This window comes from Lathamus discolor, chromosome Z (assembly GCF_037157495.1).
Source record: "Lathamus discolor isolate bLatDis1 chromosome Z, bLatDis1.hap1, whole genome shotgun sequence".
NCBI classification, from domain to species: Eukaryota; Metazoa; Chordata; class Aves; order Psittaciformes; family Psittacidae; genus Lathamus; species Lathamus discolor.
This window is the reverse complement of record NC_088909.1, coordinates 16258439-16280211: the sequence shown is the minus strand read 5'-3', so window position 1 is coordinate 16280211 and position 21773 is coordinate 16258439. Positions and strand designations below refer to the sequence as shown.

Genomic DNA, 21773 nt, shown 5'->3' with positions numbered 1-21773 from the left:
TGGCTGGGCGGGCTCCTCATGACATGACAGAAGGCTGTGACTGACACTGTGATCTCTTTCGTGGTGTTTTGTGTGAAAGATTTTGGTTTGAAAAATTACTGCTGTGTTCAAGTTGTTTGTTTGCAGTTTTCATTAACTCCCACTAAGGTCTACAAATGCCCCGTTTTCCTAGGTGTTTTACATCCCAGCTTTATCTGTTTTAGTCGCTGAAACAAAAGGTTTTAGTTGTATCCATCACCCGAGCTTTGCACGACACAGCTCTGGTGCCACAGGACATGAGCTGCACTGCCCGTTTCAGGCTGTGATACCAGTGCCAGCCCAGCTTTGGGCAGCACCAGCGCTAAGCGGGGACCGCTGTGAGCTTGATCGTTGCAGGAACCACACATACTGCCAGCCCTGTGTTAAAGACCCGCCGCATTGCATTTGGTGTGTGTTTGAAATTTACAAACCTATGAAAGTTTTATATGTACCTAATTACGTTAGCCCAAAAGTAGTTTCAAGAGCGGCACTATAAAAATGGGATTACAATAGCTGTATAGATACATCACAATATAAATCTCTGGGTACACAACTAGGCACGGCATTTACAGCGGGTACAGGCAGTGCCCTCTTGTGACTGAACACGCGAAGTGCAGGCAGAACTCGGCTCCGCGAAGCAAACAGGGCTGTCATTGCTGTAAAAACAGAGATGTTCCGAGCACCCTTCCCACAGCGAGTCACTGCAGGACTCAGCTTTAGCTTCAGAGAAGTCAAACGATAATCTTACTGCAGATATAAAAATCGGATATAAAACCAACCAACCTACCCTTTACACTGCAGAAGTAGGTATTTTCCTGAAACCAGCATTTGCAAGTGTTTTTATAAGTGGTTAAATATTTTCAAGATTTTAAAAATACTTATATTGACAGCATTCCTTTTACAGACCCAGGTGGGACTTTTTCTTCATTATTTATTATTATCACAATACTGAGGAAATGAAAGAAAAAAACCCAAACTCTGTATTTCTAGCTAGAAAATGTGTGCAAATAGGGTGTGCAAGCCTTCTAAATGGAAGCAGGCCTGAAGCTACAGTAAGAGTCCAGGAAGAACTGATCTCCAGGGTTTGTAAGCATTTAAAAATACATGAATTTTTCTCCCCAGGCAAACTATAGTTAGCTGATGTAGCAGCTTTGTGCTGGGTTTCCATTCAGTATCTGGAACTAATGGGTAAGACACAAGTAGCAGACTTAGACCTGATTTGATACAGTAAGTCCTAAGTTTCCTAGAAATGCTGATATTAAAAGACTATCAAAAAATATATAAATTCTTCTACAGGTACACAGAATAAGGTAATTCAATACTGTATTCATTACTGTTTGTGATGCGCCCAAAACTCCAAGCCCCAAGGAAAGGAATAGAGCCATAAGAATAATAATTTTAATTTAATTAATACAGAAAGCACATGGTACATTCCCTTCCAGCAGCAGCTAATTCCACTCTTCCACTAGGGGGGAAAAAAAAAAAAGTTAAGGCTAGTTGAACACAACCTGATACAACGGTTTCTTTCCCAAACTCATCTTTGGAGACAGCCTTTGTAAGTTTAAGAGACTACTTGTGCACAAAACATGGGATGTTTATTTAGCAAAATATCAAGAACAGAGAAAAACATGCTTTGTTACAGTGATAAAAACACACCACGCTTTCAAGCTGCTTTCTACACCAACTGTTCTGAAACCATAAACCTGCAGTTTGCAGTGTGTTCTGCCTCAGCCTCACTGAGCTATCACTGGGGAGCCTGGGGACTACATTCACCTATTCCATGGAGTGTAAAGTGCACAAGAAAAATAAGTACATTGAAAAAAAAACATCTGTGATAAAAAGTAATTCCTCTTACATGCAATAGTTGCTTAAAGTGGAACTGTCACAGGCTGTGTAGTGAAACACTATACTACATTTGCAAGAGCACAGAATCAGCATCGCAGGCATCAGAAAGACTTGTACTGAACATAGGTATTTCGGTATTTTTTCCTCCAATTGTCTCCCATGCCAAGACAAGCATTCTCATGCAGCTTATTGTGGCTCTAGCGTGCGCTCGGTTGGGTTGTTTTTTTTAGTGATGTGTAAGGCATCACCTTTATCTAACACCTTCTCTCTTCACCCTCTGTGTTCAAAATAAGCAAGCAGTTAGTGGTGTGGTGAGTCTTCCCATCTACTACTGATTTGATCCCCTATTTCTAAAAACAATTAGTGGAGTAGGAGCTCAGAGTTTTATCAGTGCAGTATTTATCCCCAAGTATTAAAGTTTTGGTATTACCAAACTTTACATTTTTTACAGGCTGCCAGGAACCATATTTTCTGTTTTCCTACTCACAGGTTAAGGCCATTGTTAGCAATACTTAGGAGCCAAACCCTGAAACAATGATCTAAGCGCTATTATTAATTTATGGACACAATCACCATATAAAGAAAAAAAAACCAACTGATTGGGAGGTTCCCAAGTGCATTAAACACATCAAGGGTTGGGTGCAGTCCCTGGAATCTTTGGGCATTACATTTACCAGCAGTAGATGCTTTAGAATAAAGGCTGCTGCTTCAAAATAGCTTATTCAGATCCCCTACAATAAACGCTGAAGGCTAAAAACAGCTTCTTACCCTTGTATAGAAGCCATTTTACAAGTTTCCTTTCACAGTGAAATCGCTTTTCTGTCTGTATACTCCTTTCTGAGACCAGAAATAAAAATTAGGATTATTTTCCACAACATTTCATTTACACTGCTAGATTATCTCCAAGCCAGTGCAGTACACCATAAAGCAATACTTTTTGGATTAGAAGAAAAGACTCAGTTGTCAAAACCAATGCTGTTTTTTTAGCTACAGAAGACATCTCTGCCCTCTTCACTGATAAGCAACAGACTAACCACGTAATCATATATCCTTTGCAAAACTGTTTTGCAACATAAAGTGGTTCAAAGGCGCAGGCTGTAGAGTACTGCCAGCACTTCCAAACACAGTATTTGTCACCAAACAGCGTGGACAATAATGTACTTAAACTCCAGGTTTTCTGCACATTCTCTACGTGTACCACAGGAAGAATTCACACAACTTTTCAATTTCCAGCCTGAGGCCAGACAACTGGCAGCAAAAAGCCAAGCAGCTCATTTACACCCATCTATTTTAAGTCACTCATGCTAATCAAATATACAACCTGAAAAAATGGGATTTTTGGGTACTTGCACTTCTAGAAAAGAATAGATATTATGATACAAGATTATTTAGCTAGAAAAGTACAACATGGTTGCCAAGTCCCAGTCTCCCATCTGGCCATAGCAGTTCCAAGGCCTCAGGAAGAGGTAAGGTAAAATAATTTTAGGCAGTATGTAATGGCGTGGGGGTGGGGGGGTGGGGGGAAGGAGGGAAAGATGAAACACGTGGAAGACACAAAAGACAATGCATTGGGAAAATGAGAAGATAGGGAAGAGAGACTGCAGACACTCAGACTGGTCTCACTGGTACATAGGTTTGTGCTTGTAAAGCCTTACACTTACCTTGAGATGCTTCTATGGCATCTTTGTCAATACATCTGAGCACCTGCAGCAGAGCAGAATGGTATGTAGCCAAGAAAAAGCCAACAGAGAGTAACCCACTCACTGACAGATGATTATAGAATCCACCACCTAAACCCTCCCTGAAATTTTTCAGGAGAAAAACAGTTGAGAAAGAGTTCAAGAGCAAGCAGTAGTACTGAAACCAAAGTAAGTGGTTTTCCAGGAAGCACAGACTAGGTAAGTAAAGCAAGGGAGCGTGGAACTAGTAAAGGCAAAAGCAACATTTCTAGTAATCTTCTGGCTCGAGAATGAAAAATTAGAGCACACTTCATGCAGCGGCTAACAGAACAGATCAACTCCCTCATCACTCCTTGCTTTCCAGGTCAGTCCTTCAAACGGCTTTCAGATCTCTAATACTCTTCTGTGGTAGAGTGTGTCCCAAAGAAAAAAATCTAGATTTTCCAGGAACAAAGTAACACTATTTTCTACAATAGGGGATCAGTCTCCATTGTCTTTAGAAACAGTGGCTTTTTGCAAGTTGTATTTTGTGACTTCTCCTTCTATAGACTTGATCCCAAAGAGAAAGTTCTCCATATAAAACATCTTAGTCGAAACTGTACAGCTCATATATATGCAATTTGTACAACCAGATTTTACTGTATACATATAGTTGAAAGTTTGCTAGTCAGTGTAGACAGAAGTAGCTAAAAAGTAACTAAAATAGTATTTCACTGCAAACAGGAAGCAACAGACTTCAGAGATTAATACTTCACATCAACACAGGTTCACAGGTTTTGCAGCTTTTCAAGTCAGTTTTTGTTATACGGTATACAGTAAAACCCTCATCTACTTTTATATATAGTTTCAGCTTTCCAAGCAGATTTCTAATCTTTACCACCAGTAATGCTGAAATGAAGAACCAGATGTATAACAGATTCTGGAGTAGTAGCTTAATGTACTGTAGAAAAGTCAGTTTTGTTTACCAAGGTCTAGAATCCACTTCAGTAACACTCCCTGAGGCAACTCACTATTTTATTGTTTGATTCCCCAATCATTTGTATATAGCCGCTCTTCTGTTCTACACTGCTGTTTCATTTAAAATAGTTAGAAAAAGACATCTGTTGACTTTCATTGCTAATTTTGTATTCCAGCAACTATGCTTCCCCTTAATACCCTCTTCCCCTCCTCCTTTTCCCCTCCAAAAATCTTTCTGCAGAAGATAGGAGTTCAGATCTTTAAATGAATGTTAATTTTTGAAGAAGAAATGTGTGAACTGAAAAGAATGTAGTAGACAGATACAGAACAGAATTAATATGCAATGAACAGTCTAAAATTTATCTTGCTAAAACTGAAGTTGCTCTCTCTATTGAAGACAGAATCTGTGGTGCTAAAAAGACCATGGCTGCAGAGAATTGGTGGGGTGGAGGGTAGAGAAACAGAAGAGAATCACCATCCCTGGTCCACAGAAACACACTGAGTGAGAACCCAGTGTATCCTTACACGCTCAATGGACTAAGGAGGTTTCTCCTGATATAACTCCACCTTTAACATTTAAAAAAAGCCGGTCTGTAATCAATGCACTTAAAGCTTTTAATTTTTAGTAACTTCACTTAGACTTTGTTTATAAAACAAACACACAAGCACACTTCCCAGAGTGCAAAATGCTTAAATACTTCAATTACAGAACTCCACATGTAGTTTTTGGAAGAGCAATCCTTTTGCTCTCATAGTCGATTTCTTCCATTGCCAGCAACGGCTGCATTAAAACTAACCAAAACGTGCAGCAAATGCAATAGTCAATAACTCTGTACTGTTTCTTCAGTTTTCCAGAGGCCGTTGTTCATTTGTATAAACTCATCGTTGGACTTTGATACATGCACATGTACGCATCACAAAGTAGTCTTCTTGCACAACCTTGAATTTTTCTGGAATCTAACGAGTGTAATTCTTCTAGAGACATCTTCAGATATTCACCAACTTCTGGACATGGGGTAACTTGTGGAATGTTAAAGCCATTCTGACCTCCTTTTAACCATAAGTAAAGAAAAAGGAACAGATTAGCACAGCAGCTACATGCATTTGCTCTTTGAAATGTACTTTAATTATGACAGCATCACCAGCTCCTGAAAATGCCTTCTAAAGAAACCTAAACATGCCTTTCTGGTCTACTGCAGGGTAAACATCTAAGAGAAGTGTATCAGTCAAGAAAAATATCACCTTTGGTGTCAGACTATCTTGTTGCGTTTACTAACAAAACACTCACACAAACACCCCACCAGAGCAAGAACTTTGGGTTCATTAACAGTAAAAATTCTGTGTGACTGTGGGAAGGTGACCTGAATACATATAACCCACTTCAAATGACATTCAATTGGTTAATGATATGACAGCTGGTAATGGCTGATGAATTTATGAACCATGTTTGTCTGTACCTGACTTCTCAGACTAAGTCAGGGTTTGCTCCTGGCCACATTCCATGTAAAAATGAGCACACTCAAGCAACACGAGTGTGAATATCCATGGCACAGTTCCCCAGCAGATGTTTTTAGCCTATAGCTAAAGAAAAAAAAACCAGCAGAAAAAAACCCCAGTATCTGTGATAGAGAAAACTCTAATATCAGCAGGACATATACCCAGTGAGTATCTATCTCGTATGATCTACACTCCTGAAATAAACTGGTTCTCTATGCACTTGAGTCTTACAAGTTTTCAAGCACTCTGAAACAAAGCCTGATTGCCTTCTGGCTGTTACAAGAAAGAAAGAGACTTTAATTCTGCAGCAGCTTCACTTTCAACAGCAGGCAAGATTCTTTCCCCCCCACCAAATTACACTATAACATGAGGGTTCAAGAATTCCTCATGCAAAGAGCTGTTACTATGAGTCTGACATGTCATCTATTGCCGTTTTTCTCAGGCACAAGAATTAAACAGTATTTAATGCAGCAGTATCTAAGAGAACACTTGTTTTACTGACATTTGTTTTATTACAGAGTAACAGTTTTCCACTGACAACTCTAAAGAGATTCAAAGGAAAGGCATAGATGTTGTAACGTGTGACTATTTCTTTTATTCTAAAGACACCTAGGCTAAATCATTTAAGCAAAAGCAATAAAAATATTTGCATGCTATCCAATAACTCCATACATCCACTAAAATATAGCCTGAAAAAAAATTCCTGCAGTTAAAATTAATTCCCTCTGTCAAACTTGCGAAGTATAGAAAAGTGTCTAAAAGTCCCACCAGAAAACCTGTGCAGTTACTACTATACCAGCTACTTACCAATTGGATTATCGATTCAGTTTAGATGAAATTCAGATCATGGAAATCAGTGGCTGCTATAAAATCAATGGACTGAGGTAAGGCTGGGTCAAGATTAGTGTCCCAGCATCAAATGCATCAAATTAAACAATATTAATATCCCCAATACTTTAGGAAAGAGGCACTGAAATTCAAACTAATAATAGAAAGAGAAAAGTAGTAAGAATAAATAAAAGGTCTACCATCCCGATCTGCCATGCTGTCAAAGAAGAGCCAGGCGGAATCATCCCTCCCGTATTTAACAAAAGCTACATAGTGGCTTGTTTCTATGCAGAGAACAGCAAACAACTCCATCTTCTGGTACGGGATGCAGCCATGTCGCCAGTCCCAGTCTGGCAGGTCTTTAGGTAGTGACAATGGATTGTATTTATGACTCTGTCTCTTGGGATGAAGATGAACCTACAATTGAAGTGATATTTCAGAAGAGAGAAACTACCCCGTAAGATTATTTGTTTCAGTGGCAGACAAAGCTAAAAAGAACATTACTGCTGAACTGAAGATTAGTGGCATTAGAGAAGGAGCTGCAGTAACAGCAGCAGACTAAACATTTCTTCTACTTCTCCCCACTACTGTAGTTCAATATTGCCCAGAAAATTAAAATCTAAAGTTAGAAGGCAGGCCAGATTTAATGCAACAATTTTCTACTCTGCTCAGACTTGAAAACAAGCTATGGCTATGACAGCTTCAAGCAAGTTACCAAACAGTTCAAAATTAAGTGGTTGTCATGAATTTATCAATTCAAACAAGGTACCATATTATAGGCTTAAATTCTAAACCAACAACAATGTGTGTGCCTTTAACACAGCAGAACAGACCAAACTTCTCTAACTTCTTAACATGTAGAGAGAAAGGAATGTTCAGCTGATGGGGGAAGAAACATCACAGGACTGGTAACAACTAAGGAGACAGTAAATAAGACTAAGGATGCTGGCCTTCAAGTAACATAGTGGCACCCAGCATGGGGCGAGACTGGAACAGGAGAGAAGCAAGGACATACCAACTGCCAACTCAGCACTAGGACCTTGTGGGCATGCACAAGCACCGAAGTCATTCAGTAAACACAGTGAGGAAGACTATCATGGACCACCAGATACCCCAACTCAGGAAGAAAGCGCATGCATAATTAGGATGCCAATATTATAATTAGTTCCGGGAAATCTCATGAATATGTCAATAGTTTCCTGGAAAAGCTGTAAATATGCACAAGTATGCTAAATATATAGCTACTGTTGGCAAATACCGGGTGCGCTCGCCTTTGCGAAACGATTCGCGTGTGCTCCCAGTGCCACAATAAAGCATGCTGCTTTCTAAAACTTCAAATTGAGTCTTAGAGAGTTTCTCCAACCAACTTTTGCAGTAACAATTTATGTAAAATTATGACTTAAAGCAGGCAACAGTAAAGAGATTCCAATTTCCTTATGATTACCTCTTCACTGTATTCCATCCTGGATCTGGCAGTTGCCATGTTTTTAGTAAGAAATCATCAGTGAATACATTGCAGGGTCACGTGGAGTCCCTAATTTGACATCTGGTGAGCACAGTCACACTAGTGCTGGTGAGAAAAATCTCACTCCACTCTTATGCCTTTCTTTTAATTATTACAGCATATACCATTTGGGTTAAACCTGTGTAGAGTAACAAAGACAACAACTTACTTGGGTATTGCACGTTTTGCAGAACTGTTTGATTTTCCCAGCAGAAATATCAGTATCTTCGTAACATTCTCTGCATTCATACATAGCGAGCCCTCCACATATGCGGCACTGCCTGGGAGCTGCATTTTAAAAGAAGGTATTAGTCTCCAATTCAGGGAGGCTTTTTTTGTTTTTTTTTAAGACCAGGGGTATAGAAAGGAGTAAGAATTATGACTTAAATTGAAAAAAGTCCACTACATTAAAAAAAAAAGCTAGAACCAGACTGCAAATCAAAGCAAAAATGTACCATAGTATTTAACTTTTCTTTGACATAATGTGGAATAAGAGAAAAACACTGAGAGTAGGAAGTTGCAGAACAGTAAGTTCTATCAACTGCATGAACAAGTGAAAGCAGGCTTTTACATAAAATTAGTTCTCTTTCATCATACTGGTCCAGCTCTGCCCCTAGATTTGTCAACACCACAGAAAAAAAATAATATCGCAAGCTGATGGCCATGACAGGCATTATTGTTCTAAATAATAAAAATACTATTTTAGAATTATAATTCTCTTATTATTTTAAGAGATTATAATTTTTTTATTTTTCTAAAATGTTAGTGGTTTTATGAATTCTTATCTCACATTTAAAAGTGGGTGTCTTAGGTGATGCAATGAAAACATTCAGTCACAAAAAAGTGATCCAATTTATAGTTTAAAAATGCACCATCACTAGATGCTGATTTACACACTAATCTCAGCTTCTCTTCTGGTTTGATGAACTGATGACAAAAAGCTTAGGAACAAGCAGCACAGACTGATGAAGACTAATGAAAAATAGTCAACACTGTAAATACCTGTTAACCAATCTCAGTGCTACACTTACTTAGCTTTTAAGATTTCCTACCAGCATATTAACAAACTGCTTTGCTGCTAATAATTTTAACAACACTGTCTTGAAATAAAAAAGTTTAGTTGTAGAGATACTCAAGAATTAAACATAATCAGGTTATATTCTGTATAGTTATAAGCAACATATAAGCAAGTTATAGTCCCTGTTCTTCTGAATTACAGCTTTTAATTGACATAAGAAAAAAAAACCAGAATTCAGCATTCTAGTTAGTAATCTTTCCTTTCTCCTCAGCCTGAGCATCTCACACTCCAGTCTGTAAAGTAGTTATAGTCTGTACAGTAGTTATAGTCTGTACAGTTATAAGCAACATATAAGCAAGTTACATTCTCTGTTCTTCTGAATTACAGCTTTTAATTGACATAACAAAAAAAAAAAAAAACAGCATTCAGCATTCTAGCTAGTAATCTTTCCTTTCTCCTCAGCCTGAGCATCTCACACTACCTGGTTAAATATTTTATTAAAAATCAAACAAATCCCCAAAACTACCAGGTGTACTTACTCTGACTGTGTCAAGTCACTCTCAACAAATCTTTCATTACACAAACACAATGTCATATACTTACTGTCTTCAAGTAAGTCTGTTATATTTAATTCCAAGGACGGAAAAATTTTGTTGAACATTTTGAAGTCTTTTCCAAACCGAGGCATCTGGATGATCAGGCAAGAGGGTGCCTAGGTAAATTGCCAGAATATAATGTAACAAGCTTGAGATAGACAATTATCTAAATTTAGAGATACATCTAATGCAATAAACATTCATCTTATTTATAACTTGCAGCCTGTTAACTCAAAATTAAGAAGAGGGCAAACAAAAGAGAAGCCTTTGAGAGAAAAAAAATTAAATATAGGTTATATAAAAGCTTATATAAAGCTTATATAAAATATAGCTTTTTAGCTTTTAGCTAAAAAACAAAACAAACAACAGGAAAGTGGCATCTAAACCATTGTCAAATATCGTAAGTCCCAGTCATACTCAAGTAGGGTAGTAAATGTACTGGACTACACTCCGCCATGGCATGGGGAAATCTTGCTTTGTAAAGCCTTTTACAGAGGTATCTCAAAATACTAGTTCTTAAAGCAACTTACTGGCAGTAACTAAGTTTTCTTTTAATAATTCTTTACCTAAATTACTTTGGTCTGTTCAGCCAAAGGGTACATGTCATTAAGGCAATCTTAAAATATTTCTGTAACATAGGCAACCTGTACCACTGACATAGCACTCCCATTGCAAATAGGTCTGCATTTTGTTTTCACACTGTCGTGGTTTAAACACCAAAATCCCACTCTTGTTCCACTGCTGAATGAGCAAACATCCAAGTATCATCACTAACTGAGCAACAGCTGTCACCCACCTCTGCAAACTTCAAGTTGCTGTTGATGAATGACCACTCTAGTAACTGCTGAATTGTCGGGACCCCAACTTTCTCATTTTTGTCCATAAAAATTTGGTAGAAGTAACAGTCTTGTACTTTCTGACCGGCTGATCTAGAAACAGATTCAAAGAAAGCAGATTTAGAAGCTTTACTGCAACAATGACTGTATTTTCCTAGTAAAATAACGTCTACCAGAAAATAGTCTATACAACATCCTCTCTTCACTGAAAAAGACTGTGCTTTCAAAACCAATCCCAATACACGAAAAACCCCTAAACAAATACACCACGCCCCCACAGCCCTCCTTCCCCGCTCCCCACCAAAAAAAAAAAAAAAAAAAGCAACAAACAAAATGAAAAAACATGAACCACAAAACCTCAACATTTTATGCTGACAGAGAGAGGGGCAAAAGATTAAGCTACCAATTTAAATAATCTTCGAGGTCAGATGTTTCAAAACAAAGTAAAAATTCAGTACTTATATTTTCAGGTTATTTTTCTCTAACATAAATGTAAATCTGCAACACTTGAGAAGAGAGATTCAGATGAGTAATACAACCCACTCTGGAAAGGTGTAAGAAAGTACATAGAAGACTGGGCTCACATTGGAGAAATGGATTTTGCTATCATAGACAAAAAGCACACAGGAAAAAACAATAGCGAAAGAAAGAAGTTAGGCAGGAGCTGTTTCACCCCAATGTCAATGTTCCTGGGAACATTCATCACATTTGCTATAAATGGTAACCTCCTCTCATTCCAGCTAACATTTAAGACAACACTGCTTTTCAGAGTACTCAGGTGTTGAGAGGATTCTAACAGTATGATGCACTCAGAGTCACTATTATTAATTTTAAGCCTACTTTTAAGAAGAAAGGAGACTTCAGAATTTAAGGTAAGTGCACAACACACACCATTTTCAGTGCTAAAAGCTGAATGGTGGAACCTAACATCTGTTCCCCTCTGTATAGCACAGACATGACAAAAACCTCAAAGGCCAAGGTTTAGAAAAGAGGGTTAAAGAAACATTGAGGAAACGTACAAGTGGAGTAAGAGGCATTTGCTTTTACTTTACTCATTACAGCTGTGATTTAGAATCATAGCATAGTCTGGGTTGGAAAGGACCTCAAGATCATCTAGTTCCAACCCCCCTGCCATGGACAGGGACACCTCACACTAAACCATCCCACACAAGGCTTCATCCAACCTGGCCTTGAACACCGCCAGGGATGGAGCACTCACAGCCTCCCTGGGCAACCCATTCCAGTGCCTCACCACCCTTACAGGAAAGAACTTCCTCCTTATATCCAATCTAAAGCTTTCCCTGTTTAAGTTTGAACCCATTACACCTTGTTCTGTCACTACACTCCCTAATGAAGAGTCCCATCCCCAGCATCCCTATAGGCCCCCTTCAGGTACTGGAAGGCTGCTATGAGGTCTCCACACAGCCTTCTCTTCTCCAGGCTGAACAGCCCCAACTTCCTCAGCTTATCTTCATACAGGAGGTGTTCCAGCCCCCTGATCATCCTTGTGGCCCTCCTCTGGACTTGTTCCAACAGTTCCATGTCCTTTTTATGTTGAGGACACCAGAACTGCACACAATACTCCAGGTGAGGTCTCACAAGAGCAGAGTAGAGGGGCAGGATCACCTCCATCGACCTGCTTAGTCACGCTCCTTTTGATGCAGCCCAGGATACGGTTGGTCTTCTGGGCTGCGAGCACGCACTGAAGCCGGCTCATGTTCATCTTCTCATCGACCAGCACCCCCAAGTCCTTCTCCACAGGGCTGCTCTGAATCTCTTCTCTGCCCAACCTGTAGCTGTGCCCAGGATTGCTCCCACCCTGGTGTAGGACCTTGCACTTGGCATGGTTAAACTTCAGAAGGTTGGCATCAGCCCACCTCACAAGCATGTTAAGGTCCCTCTGGATGGCATTCCTTTCCTCCAGTGTATCAGCTGAACCACACAGCTTGGTGTCATCGCAAACTTGCTGAGGGCGCACTCAATCCCACTGTCCATGTCAGCAACAAAGATGTTGAACAAGACCGGTCCCAACACCGATCCCTGAGGGACACCACTCGTTACTGGTCTCAGCCGGACCTTGAGCCATTGACCACAACTCTTTGTGTGCGGCCATCCAGCCAGCTCTTTATCCACCGAGTGGTCCATCCATCGATATCTCTCCAATTTAGAGACAAGGATGTCACGTGGGACAGTGTCAAACGCTTTGCATAAGTCCAGGTAGATGACATCAACTGCTCTACCCCTGTCCATCAGTTCTGTAGCCCCATCATAGAAGGCCACCAAATTGGTCAGGCAGGATTTCCCCTTAGTGAAGCCATGCTGGCTGTCACCAAGAACCTTGCTGTTTTCCATGTGCCTTAGCATACCTTCCAGGAGAATCTGCTTCAAGATTTTGCCAGGCACAGAGGTGAGACTGACTGGTCTGTAATTCCCTGGGTCTTCCATTTTCCCCTTCTTGAAAATGGGGGTTATATTTCCCTTTTTCCAGTCATCGGGAACTTCACCTGACTGCCACGATTTTTCAAATATGACGGCCAGTGGCTTAGCAATTTCATTTGCCAGCTCCTTCAGGATCCGTGGATGGATTTCATCAGGTCCCACGGACTTGTGTACGTTCAGGTTCTTAAGATGGTCTCGAACCAGATCCTCTCCTACAGTGGCCCTAGGGTCATCGTTCTCACAGTCCCTGCATCTGCCTTCAAAGATCTGGGTGGTGCAGTCAGAGCCTTTGCCGGTGAAGACTGAGGCAAAGAAGTCATTCAGAACCTCAGCCTTCTCCAAATCCACAGCAGCACACCTGTTAACTACCAAAAACTAGAAACACATTCTCACATGAAGATCTATTATTCTAATTATATTAATAATAAAGACCATTATTATAATTATACTATGGTACCTCAGCTGTTTCACCAGAATAATACATAAGCCACAGGGGTTTCTCAGAATGTATTTTGTAGAATTGAAAAGAGCCAGTAACAACTGTGAGGGTCTTAAGATGGCAAGCTGTTCTCTGAACACTTCTTTACATAAACCAAATACATACTTGAAGTTACTAGTTTTTTGTGGTTTGTGGTGTTTTTTTGTTTTTGTTTTTTTTTTACCTAACAGTAGGCCTTTGTCTAGGCAGAAACAGGAACACAGTTCCAAATTTACATCTATATGCCTTGATCTCTCTTCCTTTCCAATTCTTTTCAAAATTTGCCTACAGAACCACCACAGAAGGTAGCCTCAGTACTCTCACGTCATCTACACAGTGAACTACAGCATACTGCATACAGATGCTGTAGCCAGTGCCATAGCTCCCATATGTCTGCACACTACAACAGACAGTGAGCACTTACCTCACACTGCTGAGCTAAAGCAGCATATAAACTAATACAATTCCTGTGATGAGGAAAGGACTGAAAAACTATGGACACTGGGGCAAAATCCACCTACCAAAAAAGGTAGATGTCAAGTTTGTCAATAGAACTTTATTATATTGAATCTTATTAGAAATACTAATCATAATTCAAAGGTGCTCTAAGAGCTCAATTGGAAAGGCAGCAGATAGTCTCTCACCAGCCTCTACAAATAGAGAAGTTCAACAAACAGAAAAAGACTCACCTTATTTTCAACAGTGGCTCAACTCTTAAAATATGGTGAAATAAAATATTCAAAAATTCTTCTGGATCTGAGTGAAGAGGGAGAAAAAAAAAATCCTGTTAGTATGCAAAACCAGATACATTATTCAAGACTGATTTTAAATAAATGTTTCCCAAATTTTAATAGGAACAGAAGTAAAGGTTCATTTTTACAGCTTTATTAACACTAGTAAGATGACAAACTATGAAGATTTTCCTGACACAAAACTATTTAATCTTTTGGTGTCAAACAGTCCTAATAAAAGACACAAGCTCAACAGGGTAAAAAAAAGCTTTCCAGTAAAGATCAGAAAGATGCTCTCTCTACTTCAGGGGAATTATTTGGCATCATGAAGCTGTCCCAGGAGAAATAAAACCTTTTAAAGAAAACAATGAAACTGCAGTGAAGCGGTGAAGAGCGGTGACAGTAACACACAAAAACCACAAAACAGCACAAAGTTCATCTAAACTAGAGACTGAATTCTCCAATCAAGAATGCAGCCAACAGTGGCTTCCCAGAGATCTAATCTCCTCCAACACAGAGTATTCTGATCTATTTCTCCTCCTGCCACTAACTAATAAATACTGTTTTTCAGCATTTAAAACTTTTAGAAAGAGTGTTCTCCCCCCCAAAAAATTAAACAGCCATATAATACAACACTAATTAATCATTATATGCAGCAAAAGACCAAAAGGTTGGGAATTTATTTTTCTAACATGATTTACACATTTTATTTCTTAATATACTATATAACCATTGTGACAATGAAGTGTTGCAGTGTAAAGATTATTCCTCAGGGACCAAAGGGACATTTTGAAAGAGGAGAAAGACCTCAGCTTTATTACAATCTGCATTTCTGAAGAAAAGCCTTAGATCTCCCCCTCATTACTAGAAGGCAGGAAAAGAAATCCAGCCTTTTGCTGACTTATAGCAGAAACTGTTCAGCTAGGGCTCCTCACATGTTAAGGAAACAGAAGAGTCCTTTTTACCACCCAATGGTCACTCAGATCTCTGGTGGAGATAATACTGCTACAGAGACATATATGTGTGGTTCAAATAAAAAAAAAAAAACGACCGCATTTACCTTTTTCCTCTGAAGTGAATCCTGATGCAGCTTCAACTTTTTCAAGTATTTTCCTCAGTTTCATTATTTTTGTAGCACATACATATCCATATCTAAGATAAATCGGTTTAATAAGCTATTAGCTAGCTTGTGATCAAATCAAAGAAGGAGAAAAAGCCTCTTAAATGCTGAAATACAGGCTCTCAGATCCCTCTCTACCTGTGTACAATGTTGCTTCAAAACTATGACTGACTCCCAGTTTTTTCAATGCAGTACAAGTTCAGTGAAGGGCTTAATGTCCTTACATACCCTTTAAGACCTCTTTTTAAACATTAACTTACCAGGGTAACTGTTTTCTGATCTGTCAGTCAATTACTTTTGTTTTCACTACTTTGCATCAGTTAACACATTTTCAGAATGTCATATAACAGCACTGTGGGCATTGTTAACAAAAATAATATTTCAGTATTTCAGAAGAAAAGGTAACAGAAGCTGAAGTTTTGAGCATTCAATCTTTTCCTCTAAAATTTTACAAGAAGTGCAAATAAAGACTTGAGCATGGTGGAAAGGCAGGAGAAGTAACACTTTCAGTCTCCTCAGCCACTTTTTCTGCTGACCAGGGTATATCCTACCCCCTATACCAGAAAACCCTTGAACACACCAGACAAAGTACACACACCTGTGTAAGAACAAGGATTCAGAAGCCATCATTTTATTCCAGGAATCCAAAGAAAAATTTTGTAATAAATTGTTCAGTGACTGCCCACAGAATTTCAGAACTACGTGCGTGTTAGAAAATAGAGTTACACACAAATAACTTTTCATGCAGATTTTTGCCATATTTCCTTTGTTCATTGTGCCTAAGAAATTACAAAGCTCATGTTGTTTAAATGTGTTTTGACCTCTTGAGGACTACATACAGAAACTAACAAAACTTTTAAAGCCCTGACAAATCTATCAAATTGTGAAACTCCACATAAGCAAATTCAAATACTTTTCTTGTCAGCAACAGCATTAAAAACACATAAATATGAATGCTATGAATAAATATATTTTGCATTTATCAATGCAAATTTTACAATAGCTTTATGCTGATCAATTTCCAAATAGAGACCAGTGAAAATATTTTATCAGCAAACAACGAATAACTATTTCCAGCTAGCACTGCTTAAATTTACTATGCCCAACAAGTAAAAACACTCAGACCAATCAACGGAAAAGACTGGCAGCAGCAGCTAGCTGAACTCTTTAGATTCGCAATAGGAATGCATACAAACAATCTGGTGTAAAAATTTGTATTAGACCAGAGACGAATTAATGTCTTTACTTACATTCTCAGAGGATTCACGATCTCTGTCCTCAACAGCTCTTGGGTCTCACTATAATACTCTACATCGTTCTTTTCTTTAGGTCTGAGTAACACAGTGTCCAAAACAGAACTAAAAGAAAACAGGCTAGGGAAAAAGAAAAAAAAAAAATGAAAAGGAAAGTTGTTTTGATTCTGGAAGATACAACCACTCAGATGCCTGAGCAACATAAGACAAACCAAGCAAAGCCACAGGAAGAATTAATAGAACTGAATAAACTCAGAAAGATATAATTAAGGACAGAGGACAACATAGCCGTACTAAATAGGAAAAGGCCATTCTAACCCAGTGTCCTTTCTACAGCAGAGTACAAAACCAGCTGCCCAGGATTCTGCAAATATAAGAGATTATCTCCCTCCCTCCACCACCCATCCTGCGCACGCTCATCCTTCAAAAATCATCATGCCAGGGACCCAGTCAAAAAGAGTATGGATACATAAGGGCCAGCACAATTTGGACATTATTAGCACTTGTGTTCTGCTGCAAATGCTGCAGAAGCTGTTAAGACTGGAAGAGCATAGTAATGTGCCAAAGGTTGCAGTGCATGACTTTGTAGGCTGTGCAGCAATACAGACAGACAGACAGTCATCACAACAAAGATCACACGCTGTGCATTTGTAGCATGGGATGCCACTATACAAATTATGAACTTACCAGAATAAGGTGGAGTCTAAGTAACAGGAGTTGTAATGACCCTGGATACCTTTCTTCTTTCCAATCATTGTCTCTAAACCTTCTTTTTCCATTTTTGGAGGAGTGTTTTCTTCTACCACTTCACTTAAGTAACCTCCAAAGGCTGAAAGTTTTTTTTTCAAAAAATACTTTAAAGCCTTAAATTTTATCCTCCTTGAGATTTTCTTATTAATGTTTTACAGCTAAGTTGCTGCCTTAGTGTATAAGCATTCCTTCTCTGGACTAGCATAGCATTTTATTATAGCTGAGACTCACTGCTTCCAGACAGTGAACAAGGCTTTACATTCCACTGACAATGCACATTAGAGTGCTTCAGAAAGCCTGGAGCACTGAATTAATTTTATCCAGCAGGAATGAAGCTGTCTTCTTGTTATACATGCCCTGTTCTCACTATCTTACAAGTATCAGACACTTGTTTCTTTGCTTTTGTCTCAAGCTATACAACATGACCCAAGAAATCTCAAATATTTGAAGTCAGGAAAAAAGCTGAGTTTTTTACTACTAACTTCTACCATTCAAATACATGCTTTTCTATGTCAAGATTTAGGAAAACACTAATCTGACATTACAGAAAAATAACTATCAGTTTCTGATAATGCAGTCAACTATTGCTAGCGTTGCAAATACAAAGCAATCTTGTTGAAAATGGTAACTGCTAAAGATTTACAGCGTAACACAAAGAAAACCCAGCTTAATTTTATTAATTTCTTTAAATATATGAACATTTTCTTGTTTCAAAAGGTAATCCATAGAAGAGTTATGTTCTGTACAGATTGATATTCTAATTATTCATCTCATTTATGTAATACCTGTACAGATTTTCAAGTGTTCCATACAAAGAACATATTGCAGAAATAAACTAAACCAAACCCCAGGTCAGTTCCCAGATGGTAAGTAAGCAGAAGCTCAGTACCTAGAGAGTTGCAGCGTTCAATCTGGTTGGAAACTGGCTGTAGTGAGGCAAACCTGGAATCTGGCCTGCAGCTTTTGAGTTTAACAAAAAGAGCTTTCTTTGGAGCACACGTGAAGTATCGAGTTCCCTTAAATGTGCCGTCCGTACAACCTGCACATTCATCTTCCTGAAAATTCAAGTGAGAATTCACTATGTTTCTTATTTCTAGAATTCTGGAGTAAAACATTCGACAGTGTATCTACCCATAGATCACCCTTCAGATACTCAGAAGCTTTATATACAATGTTCTTGCATTTTAGCATTCTAAGCTCCAGCTGAGGTAGTCTTTAACTGGATTTATTGAGAAAATTAAAGTCTCATTTTTTTCCTTCATGCTTAAACTTTCACTCCATCCAAAATAAAAATTTCATCAGAAGCAGCTTGGGGGAGATGGAAGAGGAGAGCAAGAATTAAACCTGTCAACATTAGGAACTTAACTAAGCTAGGCAGTAACACCAGATACCTTCTGTAGTTACAAACAACACACATCCACTACCAAGCATCTTTTAAATCGGAATTAAAATCACTAAGCACTGGGTAACATGAATACTTCCAGAGTGACTGTTGCCCGCACATTACCTTCTCTGTGCAGAACACACAAAATGTAATCAAGGAAAGACAACACAAACTAGGTATGAAAAACAACAAGTTATCATTAGTGATCTTTGACAACGAGATTTAAGATATACTGTCTGCTTACTAACAACTGCTAGGTTTTAACACAGAAATGCCTGATGGGCAAGTCTGCGACCCTGGTTCAACAGAAGTCACCCTAAGATGCAGTCTGAGAACAGCTGTGGCAAATGGTAGCTTGAGCTTCACCAAAAAAAAAAAAAAAGCAAAAAAACAAACCCAAGCTGAAATTCCAGTCACATTCTCACCTACTTTGCTAAAGATGTCTGTTGGTTTACATAATTGTACACTGCTCTATCTGAAATGTTATTGAACTTGATCCCAAAATAAAGAACCGCATCTCCCTAATCGCATACACATTTATTTAGCTGATAGCCAATCACAACCTTGGCAGCTGCCGCCAAAGAGCAAATGTCAGCACATAGCAGCAATTCATGGTTGCAGAAATTGTGAATTTACAAAGGGCCCACAAAACACATCAAGCACATGGCTGTCAAATTAATAGCATCACTACCAGTGTTCTCTCTCTGACAGTCGTGGCTCTGACCACTGCCCGTTTGCTGGTATGCAAAAATTAACACAAAACTGATATTCAATAAAGACTCTTACAGCCAGGGCATTTTATATAAACCTGCATTTTAACTTCTCAATTAGCATCTCCATAACATAAGCAAAGGGCACTCCTTTAAAAGTAAGTGAACAGCCCTAGAAATTCCATTACCCATTGTGACACAAAGACATTTCAGGGCCTACCAACAGAGTAAGGTCTAGGCCAGCCACAGAAGACAGAGCTCACCTAAGAATATAGCTGCTCTATAAAGAGATCACATGGCAACCTGTTTGAACAAATTCCTCCAGACTGACTGCTTTGCAAAGTATACAGGCACCAACTCTCAGAAACAAAGCTAACATTAACATGAACTACAATTTACGCTTACCAGTTCCAGTCCAGCTAATACTTCATTTACTCCAGGGGGCTGGCCAATCCATCGGATTACTCCATAGAAAGGAGGATTTTCTTTAACTTCAGCCAAGGAACCTGCTTCAAGACCATGTGAGTTCCCAACTGGGCCTGATGATGATGGACTCTCCTGGTTTGCTGTAGTATTTACATCACCAATGACAGACTGAACAGATAACGAGAGAGGACTATGTCCAATAGTAGTACCAGTACCAGTACCATTAGTACTTGATGTTTTTGTCAGGCTGAAAGGGAGGGAGTGAAATCTGTTTTCTGTAGACACAGAGTTTGTTAAAGGTGGCTGTAGTGGTGGTGAAGAATGTCCAAATCCAGATGAATCACTAAGTGATTTTGCTGGGTCTTCAGCAGCTGTTAAAATCAAAACCAGGATATCAGTTAATGCTGGTATGTTTTTTTTTTTCTTCCCATCTTACGAAAGGAAACGCTTAGCTATCAAACCAATGAAGTATATCTGCAAGCACATCAGATTTAATGGGTGCCCTGAGTAGGAGGCACTAACAGGTGGGAACATGTAGGAAGATGTTTGTCACTTGGCAACTCTGGGGAGACAGAACTGGCTGAGCAGACACTGCTGCAATACCACCACTTTTACCACAAAAACCAGAAGCAAGTAACAGAGAGAAAGGAGATGTTAGCCAGAAACTACAAGAAGGTTTAGACTGAAAACACTGGGATTTTTTAAGCCCTTTAGCCTCACGTCAGATTTTTTTTATCTGAATTCAAGTTAACAGCCCCAAGGATTATGACTGTAATGGATAAAACTACGGAGAACTCATTGGTCAGCGTGACTGAGGAGAGGATGTGGTTCTCAGCTCACACAGAGATGTGTAATTGCTTGCAGACATGATATGCAAATGAAAAAACGTTTATTGCCCTGCTCCATCACAATATACTTTGGTTCTAACATAAAGAATCTATCAGTGTCTATAAAGAATTAAGGATTTCAGTAAGTAATGATTAATGCAGAGCATGATAAATAAGATCACAACTAGATGTAATAGCACAAGTGTTCTGTATCTTCTCTCATCTCTCTACATGGCCTCAATATACAACTGGTATTCACAGAGCAAAAGCTTCTTCTTCGCATCTCTTCTCCCCCTGCTGTTTTAACTGAAGTTAATGTCCAAACATTTTAATCCTTTACTTCCACAGTCCTTTCTAGATAGGATATTTTCCTTGTTTATTTTAAATATTATAATAAACTAATTTTTAAACAGAGTTACAAACTGTTAGAACAACATCTTCAAAGAACAATTTGAATTTGCTTTCTTTTATGGCTCATGGAATTCTGGGACTACTACTGCCACAGGCTTCCATTGTAAAATAACATTAGTCTAGTATTTACCCCCTTCAGTAACTACCCAGACAGCCACACTTCAGACAAACCAAGATATACTGATCCTTTAGGTATGTGCACCCATACTTGGAAGAATTCAGGGAGAGATTGTACAACCTAGCCTCAAAAACTACTGTAAAAAAAAATTATATGTTTATTCAGATTAATTACACCCCCAACCCCAGACTGATTAGCTGGCATGGCAGAATATTACAGTTCCTTTATGTCTATAATATTAGCTACAAAAAGACAAAATTACTCTATACACTTGGCTGCAAGGAATATCTTCGTATCTTCCTTCCAAGCCTCAGCTTTTATTTTGCCTGCAAGACGTGTATTCCCACA

At 38.8% G+C, this 21773-nt stretch overlaps 1 protein-coding gene across 7 annotated transcripts in view; it reads right to left on the bottom strand.

Moving 5' to 3' along the window:
• Positions 1 to 1591: 1591 nt before the first annotated feature.
• CYLD (CYLD lysine 63 deubiquitinase) overlaps positions 1592 to 21773 on the bottom strand; it is a 30242-nt gene continuing 10060 nt past the window's right edge. For 4 of the 7 annotated variants that reach the window (XM_065661395.1, XM_065661393.1, XM_065661394.1 and 1 more), the window contains 11 exons: positions 20049 to 20440; positions 18439 to 18604; positions 17487 to 17628; positions 16797 to 16919; positions 15487 to 15578; positions 14385 to 14451; positions 10739 to 10871; positions 9950 to 10058; positions 8498 to 8616; positions 7025 to 7241; positions 1592 to 5549 (listed from right to left, as the gene is read on the bottom strand). In XM_065661395.1, coding sequence (XP_065517467.1) covers positions 5365 to 5549; positions 7025 to 7241; positions 8498 to 8616; positions 9950 to 10058; positions 10739 to 10871; positions 14385 to 14451; positions 15487 to 15578; positions 16797 to 16919; positions 17487 to 17628; positions 18439 to 18604; positions 20049 to 20440 — 1745 coding nt within the window. In that variant the 3' untranslated portion in view covers positions 1592 to 5364. Of the gene's footprint in view, positions 7242 to 8497; positions 8617 to 9949; positions 10059 to 10738; positions 10872 to 14384; positions 14452 to 15486; positions 15579 to 16796; positions 16920 to 17486; positions 17629 to 18438; positions 18605 to 20048; positions 20441 to 21773 lie in introns of all 7 variants that reach the window. The other 3 variants (XM_065661398.1, XM_065661397.1, XR_010608571.1) reach the window with 3 other exon arrangements.